The sequence below is a fragment of the Panthera leo genome, chromosome C1, assembly GCF_018350215.1.
Source record: "Panthera leo isolate Ple1 chromosome C1, P.leo_Ple1_pat1.1, whole genome shotgun sequence".
NCBI classification, from domain to species: Eukaryota; Metazoa; Chordata; class Mammalia; order Carnivora; family Felidae; genus Panthera; species Panthera leo.
This window is the reverse complement of record NC_056686.1, coordinates 25133654-25152816: the sequence shown is the minus strand read 5'-3', so window position 1 is coordinate 25152816 and position 19163 is coordinate 25133654. Positions and strand designations below refer to the sequence as shown.

The 19163-nt window shown below is 50.3% G+C and overlaps 1 protein-coding gene and 1 long non-coding RNA gene across 3 annotated transcripts in view; one reads left to right on the top strand and one right to left on the bottom strand.

Moving 5' to 3' along the window:
• The window catches only part of PHC2 (polyhomeotic homolog 2), a 115982-nt gene that overhangs the window by 53894 nt on the left and 42925 nt on the right, over positions 1-19163 (top strand). Inside the window, exons 2-7 of one of the 2 annotated variants that reach the window (XM_042949479.1) lie at positions 8477-8689; positions 11291-11449; positions 12482-12559; positions 12994-13158; positions 15036-15188; positions 16314-16626. In XM_042949479.1, the coding sequence (XP_042805413.1) occupies positions 8531-8689; positions 11291-11449; positions 12482-12559; positions 12994-13158; positions 15036-15188; positions 16314-16626 (1027 nt within the window). In that variant the 5' untranslated portion in view covers positions 8477-8530. The remainder of the gene's footprint in view (positions 1-8476; positions 8690-11290; positions 11450-12481; positions 12560-12993; positions 13159-15035; positions 15189-16313; positions 16627-19163) is intronic. The other variant, XM_042949480.1, reaches the window with a different exon arrangement.
• LOC122226402 lies at positions 16551-18632 on the bottom strand. The gene is made up of 3 exons (XR_006205613.1): positions 18289-18632; positions 17995-18186; positions 16551-17295 (listed from the first exon to the last, which is right to left on the bottom strand). It is a non-coding gene; the product is annotated as an uncharacterized LOC122226402 (long non-coding RNA).

Below are 19163 nucleotides of genomic sequence, written 5' to 3'. Positions count from 1 at the left end.
TAAACACTGAAAGCTTGGGTTCAAAAAGAGGAACTCTATTAGAAAAAGTGGGAATGCTAACATATCGGTCCACGCTTTCTAATTCCACTGTTTCTCTCCGACACGAGTTCCCTTCTACCAGGAGACCATTGAGAAAGTGACATATGGCAAGACCCTAGCTTCTGATTTCTCCTCAGGGTCAAACTCCAACCCTCTGATTGAGTAAATCCCCACCACCATGAGTCTAGTAGGTTTCTGGGTGTTCCTTCCTTGTCCATGCTACTGGAGGAGAGTCAAAGGAGCCATAACTCCTTGAGTGAGCCACTTCCCTGAAAACTGGGCTTCAGTTTTTACATAGCAAAAACAAGGGAGATTATGGTCGTGTCTGATTTCTTAAACTGGTTGGTGGGTACATGTGCATATTATCTTTTATGTATGTATTAGAGAGGGATGGATTATTTTGTAAATATAAAACATGTAATAGACATAAATAATCAAGAGTTTAAATTCAGTAATCTCAGTTCCTTTCTACTTCTGAAAGTCTAGTATGCTCTGAGAGGGGCTTTGCCCAATGCCACTGAATAATGGCCCAAGGTGAGACTATAGGCAGAGTCTCAGAGGTGTAATGGGAAGAGCTCAGGCCCAGTTTTGAATCCTAGTTCAGTGATGACCTTAGATAAGTTACTTAGATACATTCCTCACTGACAAAATTGGGAGAATAAAACCTACACCATAAGGGAGGTCATGAGTATATGTAAAGTATCGCTTGGGGCGCCTGGGTAGCTCAGTCAGTTAAGCATCCGATTCTTGATCTCGGCTCAGGTCATGATGTCACAGTTCATGAGATCGAGCCCAACATCGGGCTCCACGCTGTCAGTGCAAAGCCTGCTTGGGATTCTCTCTCCCTCTCTCTCTGTCCCTCCCCCTCTCATGCCCATGTTCTCTCTCTCTCTCTCTCTCTCTCTCTCTCTCTCTCTCTCTCTCAGAAAATAAAAAATAAACTTAAAAGATATAAAGCATTTCTTATATTGCTGACATGTAGTAGGTGCTCAATAAATAACCATAGTAGTATGGACACTCTTGGTGGCAGGTGCAGAAATTAAATCACCAGTGGTGTATGTTTTAAACTAGTTTGGGAGAATTCTTTGAATGCAGTAGAAATTAAGCTGAGCTTTCAAATGAGAAGTAGGGCCAAGTGTGGTGCCTTTCAAAGAGTTCTATTTAACATTTATTGAATGAAACATCAGGTCTATATGGGAAAATATGATATGACCCCTGTTCTCCAGGAGTTCAGAGTTCAGTGGGGAAGACAGACACAAAAGCAAATCACTTTCTTGCAATACTACATTATGAGTGCTAGGAAAGAGGTAAGCACACAAAGTGTTGTGGGGAAGCCATCCAACTGGATGGCTTAATGGAAGATGTCAGGACCTAGATCGAAGGAAGCAAGAGAAGTGTTGCTTTGAGGTTGCATTGAGTGAGCGTTTCACAGGGGAGACTCAAGTTGTTTTGAAGATCAAGTTGGTTAATTGCAAAATGGAAGAGAGGCATTTCGGGGGAAGGGAATAGCATGAGTAAAACTACATTAGTAAACAGGGAACAAGGCATCCAAACCTTCAAGTTGTTTGGCATGTGCTGGGTGAGAGTGTAGTGTGGAAAAAGGGTGGGAAATGAGGCCAGGGAGGCAGGCAGGGTCAATTCGTGGAGGGTTGATCTGCCATACTCAGAAGCTTGCTGGGGAAGTCGTGTGGGCCCAAGAACAGAAGTGACTCAACAAATGATGCAAGGACAACAGGAATGTCCACATGCAAAAGAATGAAGTTGGGAAAACCAGTTTGGTGGTTCCTCAAAAAGCTACACATAGAATTGCCATATGGTCCAGCAATTCCATTCCTATGTAATTCCCAAAAGCGTTGAAAGCAGGGATTCAAACATCAATGTTCATAGCAGTGTTGTTCACAGTAGCCAAAATGTGGAAACCACCCAAGTGTCCATGAACAGATGAATGGAGAAAATGTGTTTACATATAACGGAATTCAGCCAGAAAAGGACACACACTACAACAGGGATGAACCTTGAAAACGTTGTGCTACATGAAATAAGCCAGACGCAAAAGGACAAACGTTGTATGATTCCACTTACATGAGATATCTAGACTAGACCAATTCATAGACACAGAAAGTAGATCAGAGGTTACCAGGAGCTGGGCAGGGGGAAGAGGAGAATGAGGAGTTCCCGCTAAAATACTGACAGAGTTTCTGTTTGGGGTGGTAAGAAGTTCTGGCGGTAGATGGTGCCAATGACTTCCCAACATAGTGAATGGCAAATTTGATGTCATGTGTTTTTTACCACGGCTTAAAAAATGAAAACGAAATAATGTTGTGCCCTTACCTCATGCTATATACAAAAGTTAACTCAAAATGGATCGAAGGCCTACATTAAGAACTACAACTATAAAACCCTTTGAAGAAAATTTAGGCGTAAATCTCCATAACTTTGGATTAGGCCGTGGTTTCTTAGATATGGCAGCCACCAAGAAATAAATGAATGAATGAATGAATGAATGAATGAATGAATGAATGAATAAATGGGACTTCATCAAAATTAAAGAACAGAAGAAATCCTGAGCACGTTGTATTTGGTGAAAGAGAGCAGAGCCCCCAGACAAGAGCAGTAGACTCACATCATGGAAAACAGGCATAGCTCTTTTCTTCTTCACATGCACCGTGTTTTTTTTTTTTACAAATCGAAGGTTTGTGGAAACCCTGTGTCAAGGAGGTGTATTGGCGCCATTTTTCCAACAGCATTTGCTCACCTTGTGTCTCTCTGTCACATTTCGATAATTCTTGCGGTATTCCGAACGTTTTCATTATTATATTTGAACGACTGCAACCTCACGATAAAACTTTAACAGATGAAGAATTGATTCTTGTGGATGAGCAAAGAACGCGGTTTCTTGAAATGGAATCTCCTCCTGGTAAAGATGCCGTGAAGATTGTTGAAATGACAACAAAGACTTGAGAATAGTACATAAACGGAGTTGATAAAGCAGCAGCAGGGTTTAAGAGTCCTGAACTCCAATTTTGAAAGCAGTTCTACTGTGGGTAAAATGCCATCAAACAGCATCGCATGCTACAGAGAAATGGTTTGTGAAAGGAAGAGCCAATCGATGCAGCAAATTTCATCGTAGTCTTATCTTAAGAAATTGCCCCAGCCACTCCAGCCTTCAGCAACCACCATCCTGACCAGGCAGCAGCCATAGACATTGAGGCGGGACCTGCCATCAGCAAAAAAGATTACAGCTCATTGAAAGCTCAGATGATGATTAGCATTTTTTAGCAATAAAGTATTGAAAACTAAAAAGGGTTTTTTTTTAAGTTTTATTTTTTTATTAAAAAAAATTTTTTTAATGTTTATGTTTGAGAGAGAGAGAGACAGTGTGAGCAGGGAGGGGCAGAGAGAGAGGGAGACAGAATCTGAAGCAGGCTCCAGGCTCTGAGCTGTCAACGCAGAGCCTGACTCAGGGCTCGAACTCATGAACCATGAAATCATGACCTGAGCCAAAGTCGGATGCTTAACCGACTGAGCCACCCAGGCGCCCCACATTAAAAAAAAAAATTTTTTTATGTTTATTTTTGAGAGCGAGAGCAAGCCAGGAAGGGGCAGAGGGAGAAGGAGACAGAGGATCCGAAGCAGGCTCAGCATTGACAGCAGAGAGCCCGATGCAGGGCCTGAATCCACAAACTTTGAGATCATGACTAGAGCTGAAGTTGGACGCTTCACTGACTAAGCCGCCCAGACACCCCTCAGTTTTTTTTAAGTTTATTTATTTATTTTGAGACACAGAAAGAGCACACATGAGCGAGTGTGAGCAGGGGAGGGACAGAGAGAGAGGGAGAGAGAGATCCCAATCAGGCTCCGTGCTGACATAAACCATGAGATCATGACCTGAGCCGAAATCGAAAGTCAGACTTAACTGACTGAGCCACCCAGGCGCCCAGCAATAAAGTATTTTTCAAGTAAGGTATATACATTATGTTCTTAGACGTACTGCTATTGCATACTTAATAGACACCTGTAGGGCATAAATATAACTTTTATGTGCACTGGGAAAACAAAAAAGTTCATCCCACTCCCTTTATTGTGCTATTCTTTGCATTGTGGTAGCCTGGAACCAAACCCACCATGTCTCTGAGGCATGCCTGTATAAGGTTAGAAAGTGAAATGGGGCCGAGAGATTAACTCACACACATACACCACCACCACCCCACCAGGGTGCCCAATTTTGCAGGTTAGCAAACTAAGAGAGAAAGACTGCCTTGCCCAACACCATACAATGGCAACAGTGGGCAGGTTCCCAAAGCTGGCAGTAACCAACTTCTAATTCCATGCTCTGTCTCCTTTAGTACATTGCCTCTCCTAGGAGAACCGAGCCACTGGAGAAAGTCCAGAGGGATGGGCTGGGCACTGTCCATCTCACAGTCATGACTGTTTATCCAGCAGCAGCGTAGGTCTGGGCTTCATAAAGCCTGAAGTAAACCCTCCTCCGCTGTCCATCTATCCCACTGCACACATACCTTGCGCCTCACTCTTCTGAACACTAGCAAATATTGTCCCCATCACTCATTTGGAACTCGGCATACGGTAGCTAATAATATTTTTATCTTTGAATATGTATCTCCTGCCATATCTCTACCTAGCAGAGCTGCTTAGTCCAGAGTTAGTGGACAGGCTTCGAAAGATTCGTTAAGCTCTGCAATTGTAAGCACATTTTTGTGTTTGTGCATTTTTTTGTTTCTGGGGCAAAAGGCCTTAGGGTTCACCATTTCTGATATGCCTACAAAAGTGAAAACCTTAAAGTGAGGATCCACATCTTCTACCTCTTTTCTATCCCCGGTCCTTAGCAAGAGCACCCTGAATGTGGTAGATGTTCAGTAAATGTTCAGATTTGGGGGGAATTAGGAATTTGTTGATCGCAGAAGGTTCTAGAAGTGACTGAGTAGAAGGGGGGATAGGGCAGCTTTATGCTGTGAAAGCGAGAAAGTGTGGGTTCTGGCAGCTCAACTGTCACTTCTCCTTTTAAGTGTTCCCTCATCTCCTAGGCAGTCTGTCCTTCCCTCCTCTGCTTTGCGTGAGTGAGTGAGAGAGAGCCAAAGAGGGAGCATACACTTGAAAGATAGCAGTAGCTATCAAAAGCCTGAGCTAGAACAGGGAGTGCCAGCCAGAGAGATGGAGGGAGAGGGCGGGTACACGCACTATCTAGAGCACGCCTTGAATGAAGGCAAGAGAATTTGCTGGATCAGGACGGGGTGGGGTGGGGGAGAGGAGGCTGTAGATCCTCAGACAGGAAGACCATGAGAAAGAAGAGAGAGAACTAGAGCACTGGAGGCAAGACAGGCAGCGGCAGAGTGAGGGCAGTCATGGGCAGGACAGGTGAGTGGGGTCAGGACACTGTTGGGAGAGAGCAGAGGTCAGGAACAGGGAGAGAGAGCTCATTACAGTAAAGCAGAGCAACCACTCAGGATCGATGGGACCTGGGTAAGTGAGAGAGGAGGGGGAGGGGGAGACGCATGCACACGTTCCAGATTGTCAGAGAGAAAGAGTCAAGAGCCAAAGCACAATCCAGGTGAGTGTGATCCTCCCCAAGGAGGAGGATGGGGCCAGCACCAGGAAGCACAGATATGACAGAGGATAGGGACAGGGGAGCAGGAACAAGAATGGGAAAACTGAAAAGCCAGGGGTTGGGGACAAAAATTAATGAGACAGAAAAGGCCAGGTGGAGGCAATGGGGGCAGAAGCCAAGAATGCAAGAATGAAGAGAGAAGGGAAAGGCTTGTTTAGCAGCAGAAGGAAGGAGACAGGCAGGCAAGAGAGTTCAGGAAGCGCGTTGTGTCTGTGTCCCCATGTTGCTAAGTCTCCCTCCCCAGCATGGGGAGCAGTTGCTGTCCTCGCCTGTGCAGTGTTTCCATACAGGAGGGTCTTTAGAACTTTGTCCTGTTTTATTTCTCAACAAGGATCGAGTACACTCTGTGCACGAGATCTGCCCTAGCTGCTGCAAAAGGAAGACAAAATAGAGCTGAGGCTTGATCATTTGGGATGTGTAGATTACCCTATCCTTAATTTGCTGTGGCTGCTGCCATCTTCTCAGTTTATGTTTTATGGTTATGAGTACTTCCACTGAGACCTCCTAGAGCGGAATGCAAGTAGGAACTGAAACCCAATTCTGGTCAATGCTTTGGGAAAGGGAGGTGAGGCATCTAACTAAAAGAAGACTTTGGGATTCTATGGGATCTTCCATGTTTGAACAGTACTCTGATTTGTGGGTGGTGATCCTTGAAATTTCAAGTGAGCCTCATCTCTACAACTAGTTTGTCAGTTTCCGCAAGATCAGAATTATGCCTTCTACTCCTTTCTATGCAGCCTACCTGTCCCTCCTTAGAACATAAGATATGGGGGGGGGGGGGGGGTAGCTGAGCAGAGCCCTGGAAATACTTGTTGACTCTGCGGTTTCAGTGATTCCCGCATTGTTGTTTTCATTATAAGAATCCTTGACAAGTGATGGCCATAATGAGGCCCAGAACTGAGTGTAGCTCTGGACAAAGGGAACTCATGGACAAGGGCCCTGCCCTGTGGCACTAAATACAGACATGCAGGGACACCGGGGTGGCTTAGTCAGTTAAGCATCCAACTCTTGGTTTCGGCTCAGGTCATGATCTCACAGTTTTGTGAGTTTGAGCCCCGTGTCGGGCTCTGTACTGACAATGTGGAGCCTGCTTGGGATTATCTTTCTCCCTCTCTCTCTGCTCCTACCCCGTTCACGCTGTCTCTGTTTCTCTAATAAATAAATAAACTTAGAAAAGAAAAGAAAAGGAAAGGAAAGGAAAGGAAAGGAAAGGAAAGGAAAGGAAAGGAAAGGAAAGGAAAGGAAAGACAAGACAAGACATACAAACATTAGGGAAAATCACTGCTCAAGGACCCAGGTCCTGAGTGCTGTTTGCAGGTTGCTGTCCTGCCTTGGAAGCCACAGGCCTCCGAACTTCAACTTGCTGACTGCCAACTGGGAGTGGCCTGGATTTCCTTACCCCCACATCCCTGCCTTTTAGCCTTCACCCCCACTTTGTTCAGCTCACTGTGAAACCCACCCAGTCAGAGGTTGACAGCCTCCAAACTGAGCGGCCCTGGGAAGAAGACAACAGGACATTAATGACAATTTTAGTTTTTTGTACTAATCAATGCTCTTGTTAGTGTGAAAAATCATATTATTTCTTCCATTTATGAAACTGGCATACTCTGCAAGCAGAGAATTCAGTGTTTGTGATGGGATGATGAGTGTTGTTTTTAGATACAGGAAAGAATAGGCAGAAGGAAAAGTTCATATATAGAAATGAGAATTTTAGGAATAGCATGAAAGAAGAAAGAGGGGAACTCGACCGCAGATCTGGGTCTGCCTTCCCCACCACCCCTCCTTCCTTCCGAGCCCCCCATCTCCCAACACATGCTTCAAGGGGATGTGTAGATTTCCCGTTCTGAATCCAGATCACAGGGTGGTCCCTGAGGGAATTTCTGGCACTCTTTAGTGACTGGAATAGAAGGTTCCAGGAGGCTGTGCCAGTTCCACCTTGGAAGGGGACTGCTCTATTGGAACCGGACTGGGGACAGTTTTAATAACCACAACAACAGCCAATGTTGTGGAGCATGGAGTATTTGCCTGACACTCTACTAAGCACTTTGTGTCATTATTTTACTTTGTCCTCCTAACCAATTCGTGTATTCTTACATCTGACAGATTGAGACAGAAGGTTGGAGAAGTGTGATTTGCCAGCGTTTCCCTTCGAGTAAGCGGCAGAGCCAGGACTCAAACCCAAGTCTTTCCGGTCCCAAGGCCTGCAGTTTTAACCACACTGCCTAATGTAGCGCCATGCTCAGTGTTAGATCAGAGAGCACTCACTAAATACTTCATCAAGAAAACAGAGACTCCAAACACACTGGCAGCTCTTCTGGCCTTGAAAGACAAAACCAAATAAACACTTCGGCTTATTTTATTGCCTCCTGATCCATCTCTTTCTCCCTCTGTTCTCTCCAGACCTTTAATCCCATTTCTTCCACTGATCGGCTATACACATACAGACAGATAATAAGCACTGTGCTGCTCAGTTTCTCCATCCCAAAGGTGAAGAGGTAGATGGGGGGGGGGGGGGGGCCGGGGACGGGGTGAGAGATGACCCCTAAGATGACCGCCAGGAAGGCCATTGTAGGAAATCTACCTCTGTGCAGATTTCAGCCCCTCCAGCAGAAGGAGGGAGTGCCAGGTCATACACTTCAGAACCAGGCAGATCCGATTTCAAATCTCACCTGGCGAACCACACCTGGCCGTGTCCTTCCGCGGGCAGGCGTGTCTCAGGCCTCATCACCCTGGGCTGATGGAAAGCCGGTGAGTATGTGCGTGACCTATAGGAAGCATCTGGTTGACATTTCACTTCTGTCTCTTTGCTCCCAGCATCCGCCTGCTCTTCTGCCCTCGGAGCTCGCTGACCGTGCCAGCCCGCAGGCCATGGAGAATGAGCTGCCAGTCCCCCATACGTCCAGCAGTGCCAGTGTCGCCAGCAGTGCCAGCAGCGGCTGCAGCAGTGGCAGCAGTGGTGGGAGTGGCCGCCCTGCCGGGCCCCAGATTTCTGTGTACAGCGGCATTCCTGACCGGCAGACCGTGCAGGTAAGATTCCGGCTGATCTAGAGATTGTATTCCTCGATCATGTTGGGGTTAGCTGGGAGGACGTGTTGGCATGGTCTGGGGAATAAATGGGCATGGGAGGTAGAGTGGGCATTGGGGAGTGTGTTCAGGGATATATGTTGAGGCACAGTTAGAGGAGATGTGACGTGAGATGGGTCCAATCAAGGAGCTTTGGGGAGAGTGGGAGAACTTCTCAGACCTGGAAAATCCCTGTCTCACCTGGTGATTCAGATCCCAGAGTGCTATTTGGGATGATAGGCAGGTGAAAGTGTAAAGGGGGTGTGGGGGTGGGGACAAGTAAAAATAACAAGCAGGAGAAATGATTGGGAGCTGCTCAGCCACAACCTCGACCCACTATCTGAAGGACCGTCGCCCTGTAACAAAACTTAAGTGTCTGTGAGGACAAAAAGGAACCCCAAGGAAATCTCCCTAAAGGAGCAGTTTGCAAAGTGTCTCCCGGGTGATGTGTGCCACAAGGCCTCCCGGGTGATGACACATGGCTCCAAACGCAGTCGTGCCCACGCATCGCCATCTGCTTTGGTACCCGCGCTGCGAGGATCACGGCAGGCCTATCTTCTCCTCCAGCTGAAAATGGTTATCAAGCACACTTCCATGGTCAAGAAGACTGAGGCTCAGAGAAGGTAGTAACTCGTCCGGGTCAAGACGAAAAACAGCACAGTGTTTGAGGCTCCCAGATAAGACAGACGGAAAAGAGCATGTACAGCTGACAAGTGTTTACTCCAAGTAACTTTGCTCATCCAGCATGGATGTACCAGACCAGTGACCTCATCCTGCCTTGGCCCTGGGCGCAGATTAGAGAGTGGAGGAGGGGCCGCAGCAGACTGTGAGAGCATCTGAAGACACCATCAGAGACTCTGGAATCTTTCCTCTCCCAGTTACCTGCCTCCCACGGAATAAAAGCACATTTCCCACACCCATCCTTGCCGCCCCCCACACTAGCCTCCTCCCGGCCCCTCCGATCATGAGTGTTTGAGAACAGTTCCCAGCATCCCACGTCGGGACATGCCATCCTCCCAGCCCTCATCCCATCCCCGGGTACAAGGAATATGGGGTTTCTGCTCCGGCAGATGGAATCACCCGCGGTCGTGTTGTGTACCCAAGCCAAACCGTTCAGGGTCCCTGCCGTTTCCACTCCCTGACACCAACCCTCTGGTGAGGAAGAGCCACAGTATCTCTCCGCTGCTGCTGCTGCCTGGACTGCGGGGGGTCCAGGAGATCAGGAGTCCAAGGAAAATAGAGAGGCATAGGTGAAAGGGAGAAGAGGAAGGAATTCTGGGAGAGGACAAGGAATAAACAGAACTGAGGGGAGAGAATGCTGAAGGAGAGTGGGACCTGAAGAGTTGAGATGGGGTGGGGGAAATCAGGAGACCCCAGAGCCCATGAAGAATCCGCGATTATCAGCCTGGTTTTACAGTACCCCAAATCTGAGCCCACGAATGGTTTTGTCCTAGAGCCACCGACCCTAAAATCCACGCTGAGCCAGAGTGGATGCTTGCCAGTTGGGGGCAGGAGCCAGGGTTGGGGGAAGCCCCATGGCCAGGGAGTTAGCAGAGTTAAGGGTAGCAAGAGGGCCAAAGCCTGGCCAGGACCCTCGTGGAGCATCAGGCAGCAAGAGATGGCAGGAGGGTGACCAGGTAAGGAGGAAGGAGGAGAAATGTCCCTGGGGCTTAGGAGAAGAAGACAGAAGATCTCAGGGCTGGAGGAAAGACATTCCCTTTTCTCTGTTCCTGGGGGTGAGGGGAGGCTTTGGGGGGCTGGGAGTGAAGAGCAGGGAGCGGGATCAAAGGCAGCCTTTGTCATTTCCTAGAGACGGTGGCAGGAAAGAGGAGCAGCAGTAAAGCCAGGTGATGGTGATGGTGGTCAGAAAGAGGGACCGATGGGGAGGGGGAAAGAATACAAGAGAAATGCGTCATCCCTGTGGCTCTGGTCTGCTCTCCAAGACCAAGGGGACCTTCTGAGGGACGGATAGGACTTTACAGGCAGCTAGGGGGCAGACCTTGGGAGGCAGCCCCAGCTGGGAGGCTGTTGCCCTTGTTTTCATTTGGCTAGCCGTGTTGCTAATGCTGGAATAGGCCCCCCTTCGGACCTGCCTCTCTCTCCCCTACCCGCTTCCCTTCTCTCTGCTTTATTGGGCTTCGGTTCCCCTGCTGTCACCATCCAGTGTCCCAGTCACCCAGATCTGAAAGTGGGGAATGACTGGGAGGGGGGCTGCCAAACAAGCCGGGCACGGGACACAGTGTCACCGGAGGCTTACAGGACCCCCTATCTCCCTGTGCCGCACTCCCCCCCACCCCGCCCCACTACCCAGAGCTGGTCAGAGCATCACTGTGCTGCTCTGACTTTCCCCAAGGGGGCTGAAGCAGGAGCAGGTGGATTGGAGAGGAGCACAGGAGCCCAAGATGTGCAGGACAGACAGACGAGGCAGAGGAGTGTAAAGTCCAAAAGGCAGTTGCCTTCCCGCCTCCCTAGGGCAAGGGGCTAGGCCCCAGGGTTGTCCTCTGACAAGGCCTCGTCATGGAAGGGGCGGGTCCGCAGCGAGTCCCCGCGGCTCTCCCCTCCCAGGTGATCCAGCAGGCGCTGCACAGGCAGCCCAGCACGGCGGCTCAGTACCTGCAGCAGATGTACGCGGCCCAGCAGCAGCACCTCATGCTGCAGACGGCAGCGCTCCAGCAGCAGCACCTCAGCAGCGCCCAGCTCCAGAGCCTGGCGGCTGTGCAGCAGGTGAGAGCGGGCCTGGCGGGTGGCAGAAGCGAGAGGGAGGGGGAGCAGGTGCCGCACGCGCTTCCCCGGGCCTTCTCTTCCCCTGGCGAGTGGACAGGATGGTCATGCTCCTTTGCCCAAGAGAGGGTCCGGCACCTTCCCCAAGTTCCCCCGGGCCCGTGAGTGCAAGGATAGAACTCTCTGGCCGCAGGTAGAAGGGCTGGGGGGACCCCTCCTCCCCGCACCACCACACCACCGGGAGGGGCCGAGGGTCCACGGGGTTGTTCACAAGAGAAGGCCGTGGCCCACCCAGCTTCCTGTCTGTCCTTGGTGGCTGAGAGGAACTCATTCATTCATTCATTCCTTCATTCATTCAACAAGTTTTATGCACCTACCACAGTCCATGTCAGACACTGAATACTGTGCACCCCGTCTTCTCAGAGCTTAAAGCGGGGTGACAGCAAGTAAACAGAACCCCAGAGAGACCAGGAAACAGAATACCTAAGTCTCCGAGTTGTGATAAGCACTCCGAAAGAGGAGCAGCTCGCTCTGACTGAAGAACAAGGAGGTGCCCTGGACTGGGTGGCCAGGGAAGGCCCGTCTGCTGGGTGATGGGAAGCTGACCCTGGAAGAGTGAGAAGCCAGCCACAGGGAGGGGGGCAGGTTGGATGTGCCAGACAGCACGTGCACGACTCTCTGGCGGAGTCCGGGAGCCCGATCTGATAGAGCCGGGTGGAGCAGAGGGCTTCAGAGACCTAGGAAGATGGGTAACAGTGATAGCTAACGATTTGAGTGCTTATGTTAAATGCTTTGCCTCGTTTAATCCTTTCCGCAATGCCACAAGGTAGATTCTGTTATTATCCCCACTTTATAAAGAGGAAACTGAGGCCCGTGCTTAAGGTCACACGCAGATGAGGTAGAATGGGGGTTTGACCCTAGGCGTTTGACAACTGACCGCTGTCCTATAGTACTTCCTAAAGTCCTTCCTTTGAGAGCTCGGGGACTGATTGGGGGAGATCTGGGACTCTAGCGATACAAACTGTTCTTTTCTAGGCAAGCCTGGTGGCCAACAGACAAGGGAGCACTTCAGGCAGCAATGTGTCTGCACAGGCCCCAGCCCAGTCATCCTCGGTGAGTAGGTTGGGGAGCCGCAGGTAGAGCCCATAGCTCTGGGACCAGGTCCTTCCTCCTTGCCCCAGATGCTTGAAGGCTCCCAGCCCCAGGTGGTAAATCCCTAGCCGTGTGCAGTCATGGCTGGAATCTATTACTCTTGCCAGAAAAAGAAGCATTTGCCTCTTTCTAACCCTTCAGTAAGTCTCTGTCCTCTTTCATGCCGGTGTCCAGGCTCTGTGTTTACAGTTCAGTCTCTCCCCCGTTGGACCCTCCCTGCAGCTCCACATGTAGGCCAGAGATGGGGCAGTGCTGAGGGGCCCAGGGACCAGAGATGGTCCTAGAGAAGGCCGAATCCACCAAGGAACAGAAGACGGGGAAAGAAATGGATGAGGGAGGCACAGAGGTTACCAACAGAACTTCCTGTTTCCCACTGTGTGTGTCTCTCCCATCAGATCAATCTGGCAGCCTCCCCAGCAGCGGCCCAGCTCATCAACCGGGCACAGAGTGTCAACTCAGCGACAGCCTCAGGCATCGCCCAGCAGGCCGTGCTCTTGGGTAACACGTCTTCTCCGGCCCTGACTGCAAGCCAAGCGCAGATGTATCTAAGGGCACAGATGGTGAGTACCCAGCCTGGGCCACGGCTCAGGTGGGCTGGAAGGACAAAGGCAGACAAGTTGGGAACTAGGAGGCTAGAGAGGTGGGTGGGAAGGAGCACCAAGGGACAGGCAGCAAGAGGTAAGGGGTGGAATAAATAAGAGGGCGCCTGGAAGGCTGAGTGGGAGCTTTGGTACAGGCTCAGTGACCCAAGGACAGGTGGGGTTCCCGGCTGAAATAGAGAAGGTTGCCCATGATGCCTCCTTTCCTTCCCTAATTGTCTTCTTCTTCTCAGAAACTGCTCCCCCAAATTAATTAGGGTAGAAAATGCAGGGGCTCATGCCCAGATGGCCAGTACACTTGGTCACTTAAGATAAGCAAACGCACAGACATCCAGGTACTGTACAAAAATGGGGTCTTGGCCCCTGTGGCCATCCTTGTAGGGACTGGCCACCGCTAGCTCAAGAGCCAAAGGTGTATTCCAGCCCAAGTCATGAAAGTGGCATTCAGCTCCAGGACATGCTGCTGCCTCCACTGCTCTCCCACCTGGGACCCCATGCCCATCAGGTCACTCTATCACTCATTAATTCAGCTTGTTTGAATGTGTAGAATGTGCTCAGGACGGTATCAGCCCTGGACGTGCATACCTAGAATCTGTCCTTTATACCTGTCCCTAAGGGATGCAAAGGTCCTTAGGAACCTTATGGGTTCCTCACATTTAGAAGAATTTCCAGGGAAAACAGCAGCATGCTCCCCAGGAGGCAATACCTTCCAGCTCTGTGTTGGGCTCAGATCACAGACTCTGATCTCGTGTCTCCCATCCTGAAGATTTCTCCCTTCAGCTCCTTGACATGCCCTCCTGAAGACAATACAGTCCTACCTGCGCCCCCCCTCCCACCTCCACCACCACTACCACTTTGCTTCTGTGACCAGAACTTGACGCTTGGAGCTTTTCTGGTCCTGACCCAGCACTTCCTTTCTTGACTCTGAGTTCATTGTTTGTGGACGTTCCATTCCCAGGGAATAGCTTCATAGACACACAGTATACGGAACAACCTTCTACTTCCTAGGGAACGGGACGGCCGCAGTGTGACACTGCCCAAACCTGCCCTTGTCTTCAGTTTACTCATTCCCTTGTCCTCCTCACCTGCCCCAGCTGGAGTCCTGAAGCCTGTCTGCCTCCCTCCCCAAAGCAGGGCACGCAGGCACAGAGGAGTAGACATCGACATGCCTCTCGGAGGTCTGGGGAAAGCAGCCTGTGGGACACCAGCACGTCCACATGGGCACCAAGCTAGGCTCGCGGGGTGGAAGTGTCATTCAGAGAGCACCAGGTAGCCTGTACCCCACGGAAGGAGAGGCAGACATGAGTATGGCTCTGGGCGCCCTGGTTCCTCTACCACTGTTGTCCCTGCACACCCCCTACCAGAATCTAAATTTGGCTACAGACTGAGAAAAGAACACATCTAATTTGATCCCTCGTGCAGGGGAGTCCTGTTCTGGCCCAGACGTGGAGTCAGGAGTGGGTTAGACCTGGAAAGAGGTCCTAGGGCATCTGTGTGCGCCCTAGGTCCCTGCTCCCCAGGATGCTGTGGAGAGAATGACTTCAGGGTGTCCCGGGAATGTCGGCCCCTCTAGGATGAGCTCCTCATGAGCCGCTCCAGAGGCTTCTGGAGTAAACCCGACCTGCATCCCCAGACTGGCTCTCCTCCACCCTCCCCTTCACTGCCCAGCCTGGATCAGGACTCTACAAGCCTCTTGAGACTTTCAGGTGGCCCCCTTTGGACTCTTTCCCTGTCCTGCCTCCCTGTTTCCCCATATCTGCTCCCTGGCTGAACCGTCCTGTCCTGTGGCTGAGCCCACATTGGGCAGGTAAAAGGCGCCTCGTTTCCTGTGATTCCAGGCCCAGCCAGGTAACCTGGTGCAGGTAGCTAGGAGCCTAGGCGGCACTGTTCCTTTGTCCCCTCAGCTCATCTTCACGCCCACGGCCACCGTCGCTACTGTGCAGCCTGAGCTCGGCACTGGCTCCCCCGCCCGGCCCCCCACCCCCGCCCAGGTGAGGATTCCATGCTGGTGGGAGGGCAGGGGGGTGGGCACCTCCGTAGAGGGGTACTGAGACTGGGTATGGGCACAAGGCCTGGAGGAGCTTGGACTCTGGAAAGGTTGGGATCTTCTAGGAAAGCCGGGGGAGACAGGACATCCCGATGCTCCCAGACTTACTCTACTCCTTAATGAATTCCCTGTTGAGAAGGCCTCAGCCACCCTTGGCTCTGTTCTGTTCCCTCACAAACATAGATCAGGAGTCAGAGCACAGCATACTGAGGCAAACATGGCTGCCAGTAATGGGTGGTCATTGCTAGCTTTCTACCTGACACCCTCCCCATTATATCTTCTGCGTTGCTTTTCAAGTGGAAAATCCCACTCTGGTTATACACGCTAGCACCTCTAGTTTGGGGGAAGATGGCATGGAAGAGGGAGCAAAGATAAGTCCTGGGTCCCCACCTTCTGCTGGGAGCACACAGATACTGCTGTGGCTGTAAAGATTCTATGGGCAGTGGGGCAGAACCCCCCACCCCCACCCCAGCTACAGAATTGGAGAGCGCTTGGTAGCCGAGATCATCAGATTTGTCAGAGCAAGTCTGGCACAGCCTCCATGCGTCCAGCAGAGGGCACCAGGGGCCAGGTTGAGTAAGCGCACGAATCCTGGCGTAAACCTTATTTATTCTGAGGACAAGATAATCCTTTGCCTGGTGGCTGTGCTGGTCAATTAACTTTCACTTTTGCCCTGGCCTTTTTGAGTGTGGGAAGCCCCATGCCCCGCTGTAGCTGGGAATTCTTTCTAAATGCAATGCAGCCCATCCTGATAGTTTGGGGGAGGAGAGGAGGTAACAAGGGAGAGAGAGCCCGCCCCAGCCTAGACAGTCATCCCTTCTCAGAATTCCATTTCTTCTGCCGGTGGATGCAATCACTAGCACTCTTTCTTGTCCCCTTTAGAAACTCTACCTGCTCCTGGTTCCTTTTTCAGCCCCTAACTCATTTTCTCTCTTTCTCTCCGATTTTACAACCCACTATCCTGTATAGCCATTCCTAGGTCCCTCCCTAACTCCTTCCCTATCTTAACTGTGTATTGCCGTTGCTCCTACCCACCTTCTCTGGACTCCTATAGACCCCTCTTTTCCAGGTACAGAACTTGACCCTCCGAACACAGCAGACACCAGCTGCAGCAGCCTCGGGCCCTACCCCCACTCAGCCTGTCCTGCCCAGCTTGGCCCTGAAACCCACGCCAGGTGGTAGCCAGCCTCTGCCTACCCCGTCACAAGGCAGAAACACCGCTCAGGGTTCCCCCGCAGGTGCCAAGCCTGGCATAAGTGACAGTGTGATGGAGACACTCAAGAAAGGAGATGGTAACAACGGTGTGCCAGGGAGCATGGAGGGCCGGGCTGGGCTCAGTCGGATGGTGCCCGCTGTGGCTACCCACCCCCTCGTCGCACCAGGTAAGGGCTCCAGGAACAAGGATCCTATCCCTGAAAACTCAGGAGCACTATGGGGTAGGGGAAAACTTCCAAACGTTCCTTTTTCCCATGGACGTGCTAAGATACCAGCCCCATGTCTCTCTTGCCTCTTCCAATCTTGAGAAGTTCACCGGTTCCTGGTTCTGTACCAGGCCTCCTTCTAGCTTGAGAGAAGGAAGCCACATCATTTGGAATAAATGAGTCCTTCGCGATGGGCTTGAAGGTGGTGAATCTCGGAGCACACAATCATAGCTCTCAGCCATGAGAGAGCGGAGGTTGGCAGCCCGACTATTTTGAAATTCTCTAAGTGTCAGCAAAAAGGACAGGGGCCAGCCAGATGCACGTAAGAACCACTCAGGGAGATGAGGAAGTGTGGGAAGTTGATTTTCTCATCATTCAACAGACATTTGTTGACTAATCTCTGCCAGTTACGTTGCCAGTTCTGGAAGTGCAGAGATAAATGAGACTCAGGCCCTGCCCTCCAGGGAGGGCCCTGTCTGGGTGGTAGACGAGCACTGTGAAGTACAGTGTGGTAAGCGCCGTCATATCCGTGAGCTCTGGATACGCGGGAGCACAGGGGAGCCATCTAGCTCTGGGGAGGGGATCCCAAAAGGCTTGCCAATGAGGGCGACACTTGAGAAAAAAAAAAATCTAGAAGATTAAAAAACAACAACAAAAACCAGATTACTTGTGAGGCAGAATCTGTGGGGGGTTGGGGGATGACTCAGCATTCCCTGAGGCTAGACCTCTCTCCCTGCCTGCTAACAGACTCCCAGCCTTGCCTACCGTAGGCAGTCTTTCTTTAGAAAAGCTGCAGAGAGGGGCACCTGGGGGGCTCAGTCGGTTAAGCGTTAGACTTCGGCTCAGAACATGATCTTGTGGTTGTGGGTTCGAGCCCCATGTCGGGTTCTGTGCTGACGGCTCAGAGCCTGGAGCCTCCTTCGGATTCTGTGTCTCCCTCTCTCTCTCTGCCCCTCCCCTGCTTGCACTCTGTCTCTCTCTCTCTCAAAAATAAATAAAGATTTATTTAAAAATTTAATAAATAAATAAACATGAAAAAAAATTTTTTTAATTTTAAAAAAAAGAAAAGAAAAGCTGCAGAGAGCCTAGACTTACCAGTCTAGGGAATCAGACCAAGCTGTTAGACCATGGAAGTACATATGGTGAGAGACCACATGGCTTTGCATTAAAAAGAGAATCACCCTGGTCACACCCCTGAGGTAACCAGTGACCCTTTGTCCTCATCCAGACCACTTTACCGTCCAATCTCACCTGCATTTTTTTCTTTCTTGAGAACCTATGTATGCTGGTTACTGGATTAACCAAGATGGTCAAAATACACATCCTTACCTAAGCGAGTGTGCAGTCAAAAGGAGGGAGCCAGATATATAAGCAAATCCGTTCAATTTCATAAATTCTATTATAGAGTAAGTCCAAGGTAGGTATGGGCACACATGGCCAGCTCACTGCCGGGAGGATGGGCCAGAGATCCTGTCCCTCGGAGAAAATGGCACATGAGTCTTGAAGCATGAGTAGTTCACCCTACAGACAAAGTCGGGGGAGGTAATTTAAGACAGAGGAAAGCACAAGTCCAATGTCATGATAGTGAGCAAGGCAGAATCTGAGCTAAAGTCCTTTATTTACCTTTTTGAGGTTTCAAGGACAAATGGTTGGTTAATCTCTGCCTTCTGACAGTCACTGCTAAGCTGAGGAAGGCAGCCCCCAACCGAGGCCTCACTGCCCTGTGATTCCAGATGTTTCTCACCGGCTGGCATTGCTTTCTTCAGAGGTTAGTCCAGCCTCTTCTTACAGAGAAACAAACTAGGCTCAAAGGGTAAAGCCTGGAGATCTTATAATGAGTTGACAGCAGCTTGGACTAGGGCAAGGACCCCAAATCACCACTTCACCCTTCCCATTCAAACTACAAACTCTACTTCCTGAGAACCCCATTCCCACCCAAGCCAAAATGTAGCCTCTCCCCAGATCTAAGCCAGCCCCCTAGATTCTAAGGACCCTTCAAAAGCAAGGCCAGTTCTTGAGTTCTTCCTAAAGGTGCTAGGCAACCCCGGAATCTCAAGAAAACCAGGAAGAAACGGGACCAGCACTGATAAAACATCTACTGTATACTAGATTATACACTAAGCATTTTTTTAAGTTCATTTATTTATTTTGAGAGAGAGGAAGACAGCGTGAGTGGGGGAGGGGCAGAGAGTGGGAGAGAGGATCCCAAGCAGGCTGTTCGATCTCATGAACCATGAGATCGTGATGTGAACCAAAACCAAGAGTCAGATGCTTAATCAACTGAGCCATCCAGGCACCCCCATACCCTAGGCATTTTTATGCACACCACCCCTTTTAACCTTCAAAAGAACCCAGTAAAGTAGCCATGTTTATCCATTTCGGGTAAGAAGACTAACCCAGAGAAGTTGCCCAAGAACTTACTACATAAGCCACTCAAGGTCACATAAGTAGTAAGTGGCAGAACCAGGAACCAATTCCGTGGCTGGCTTAGCCAGATT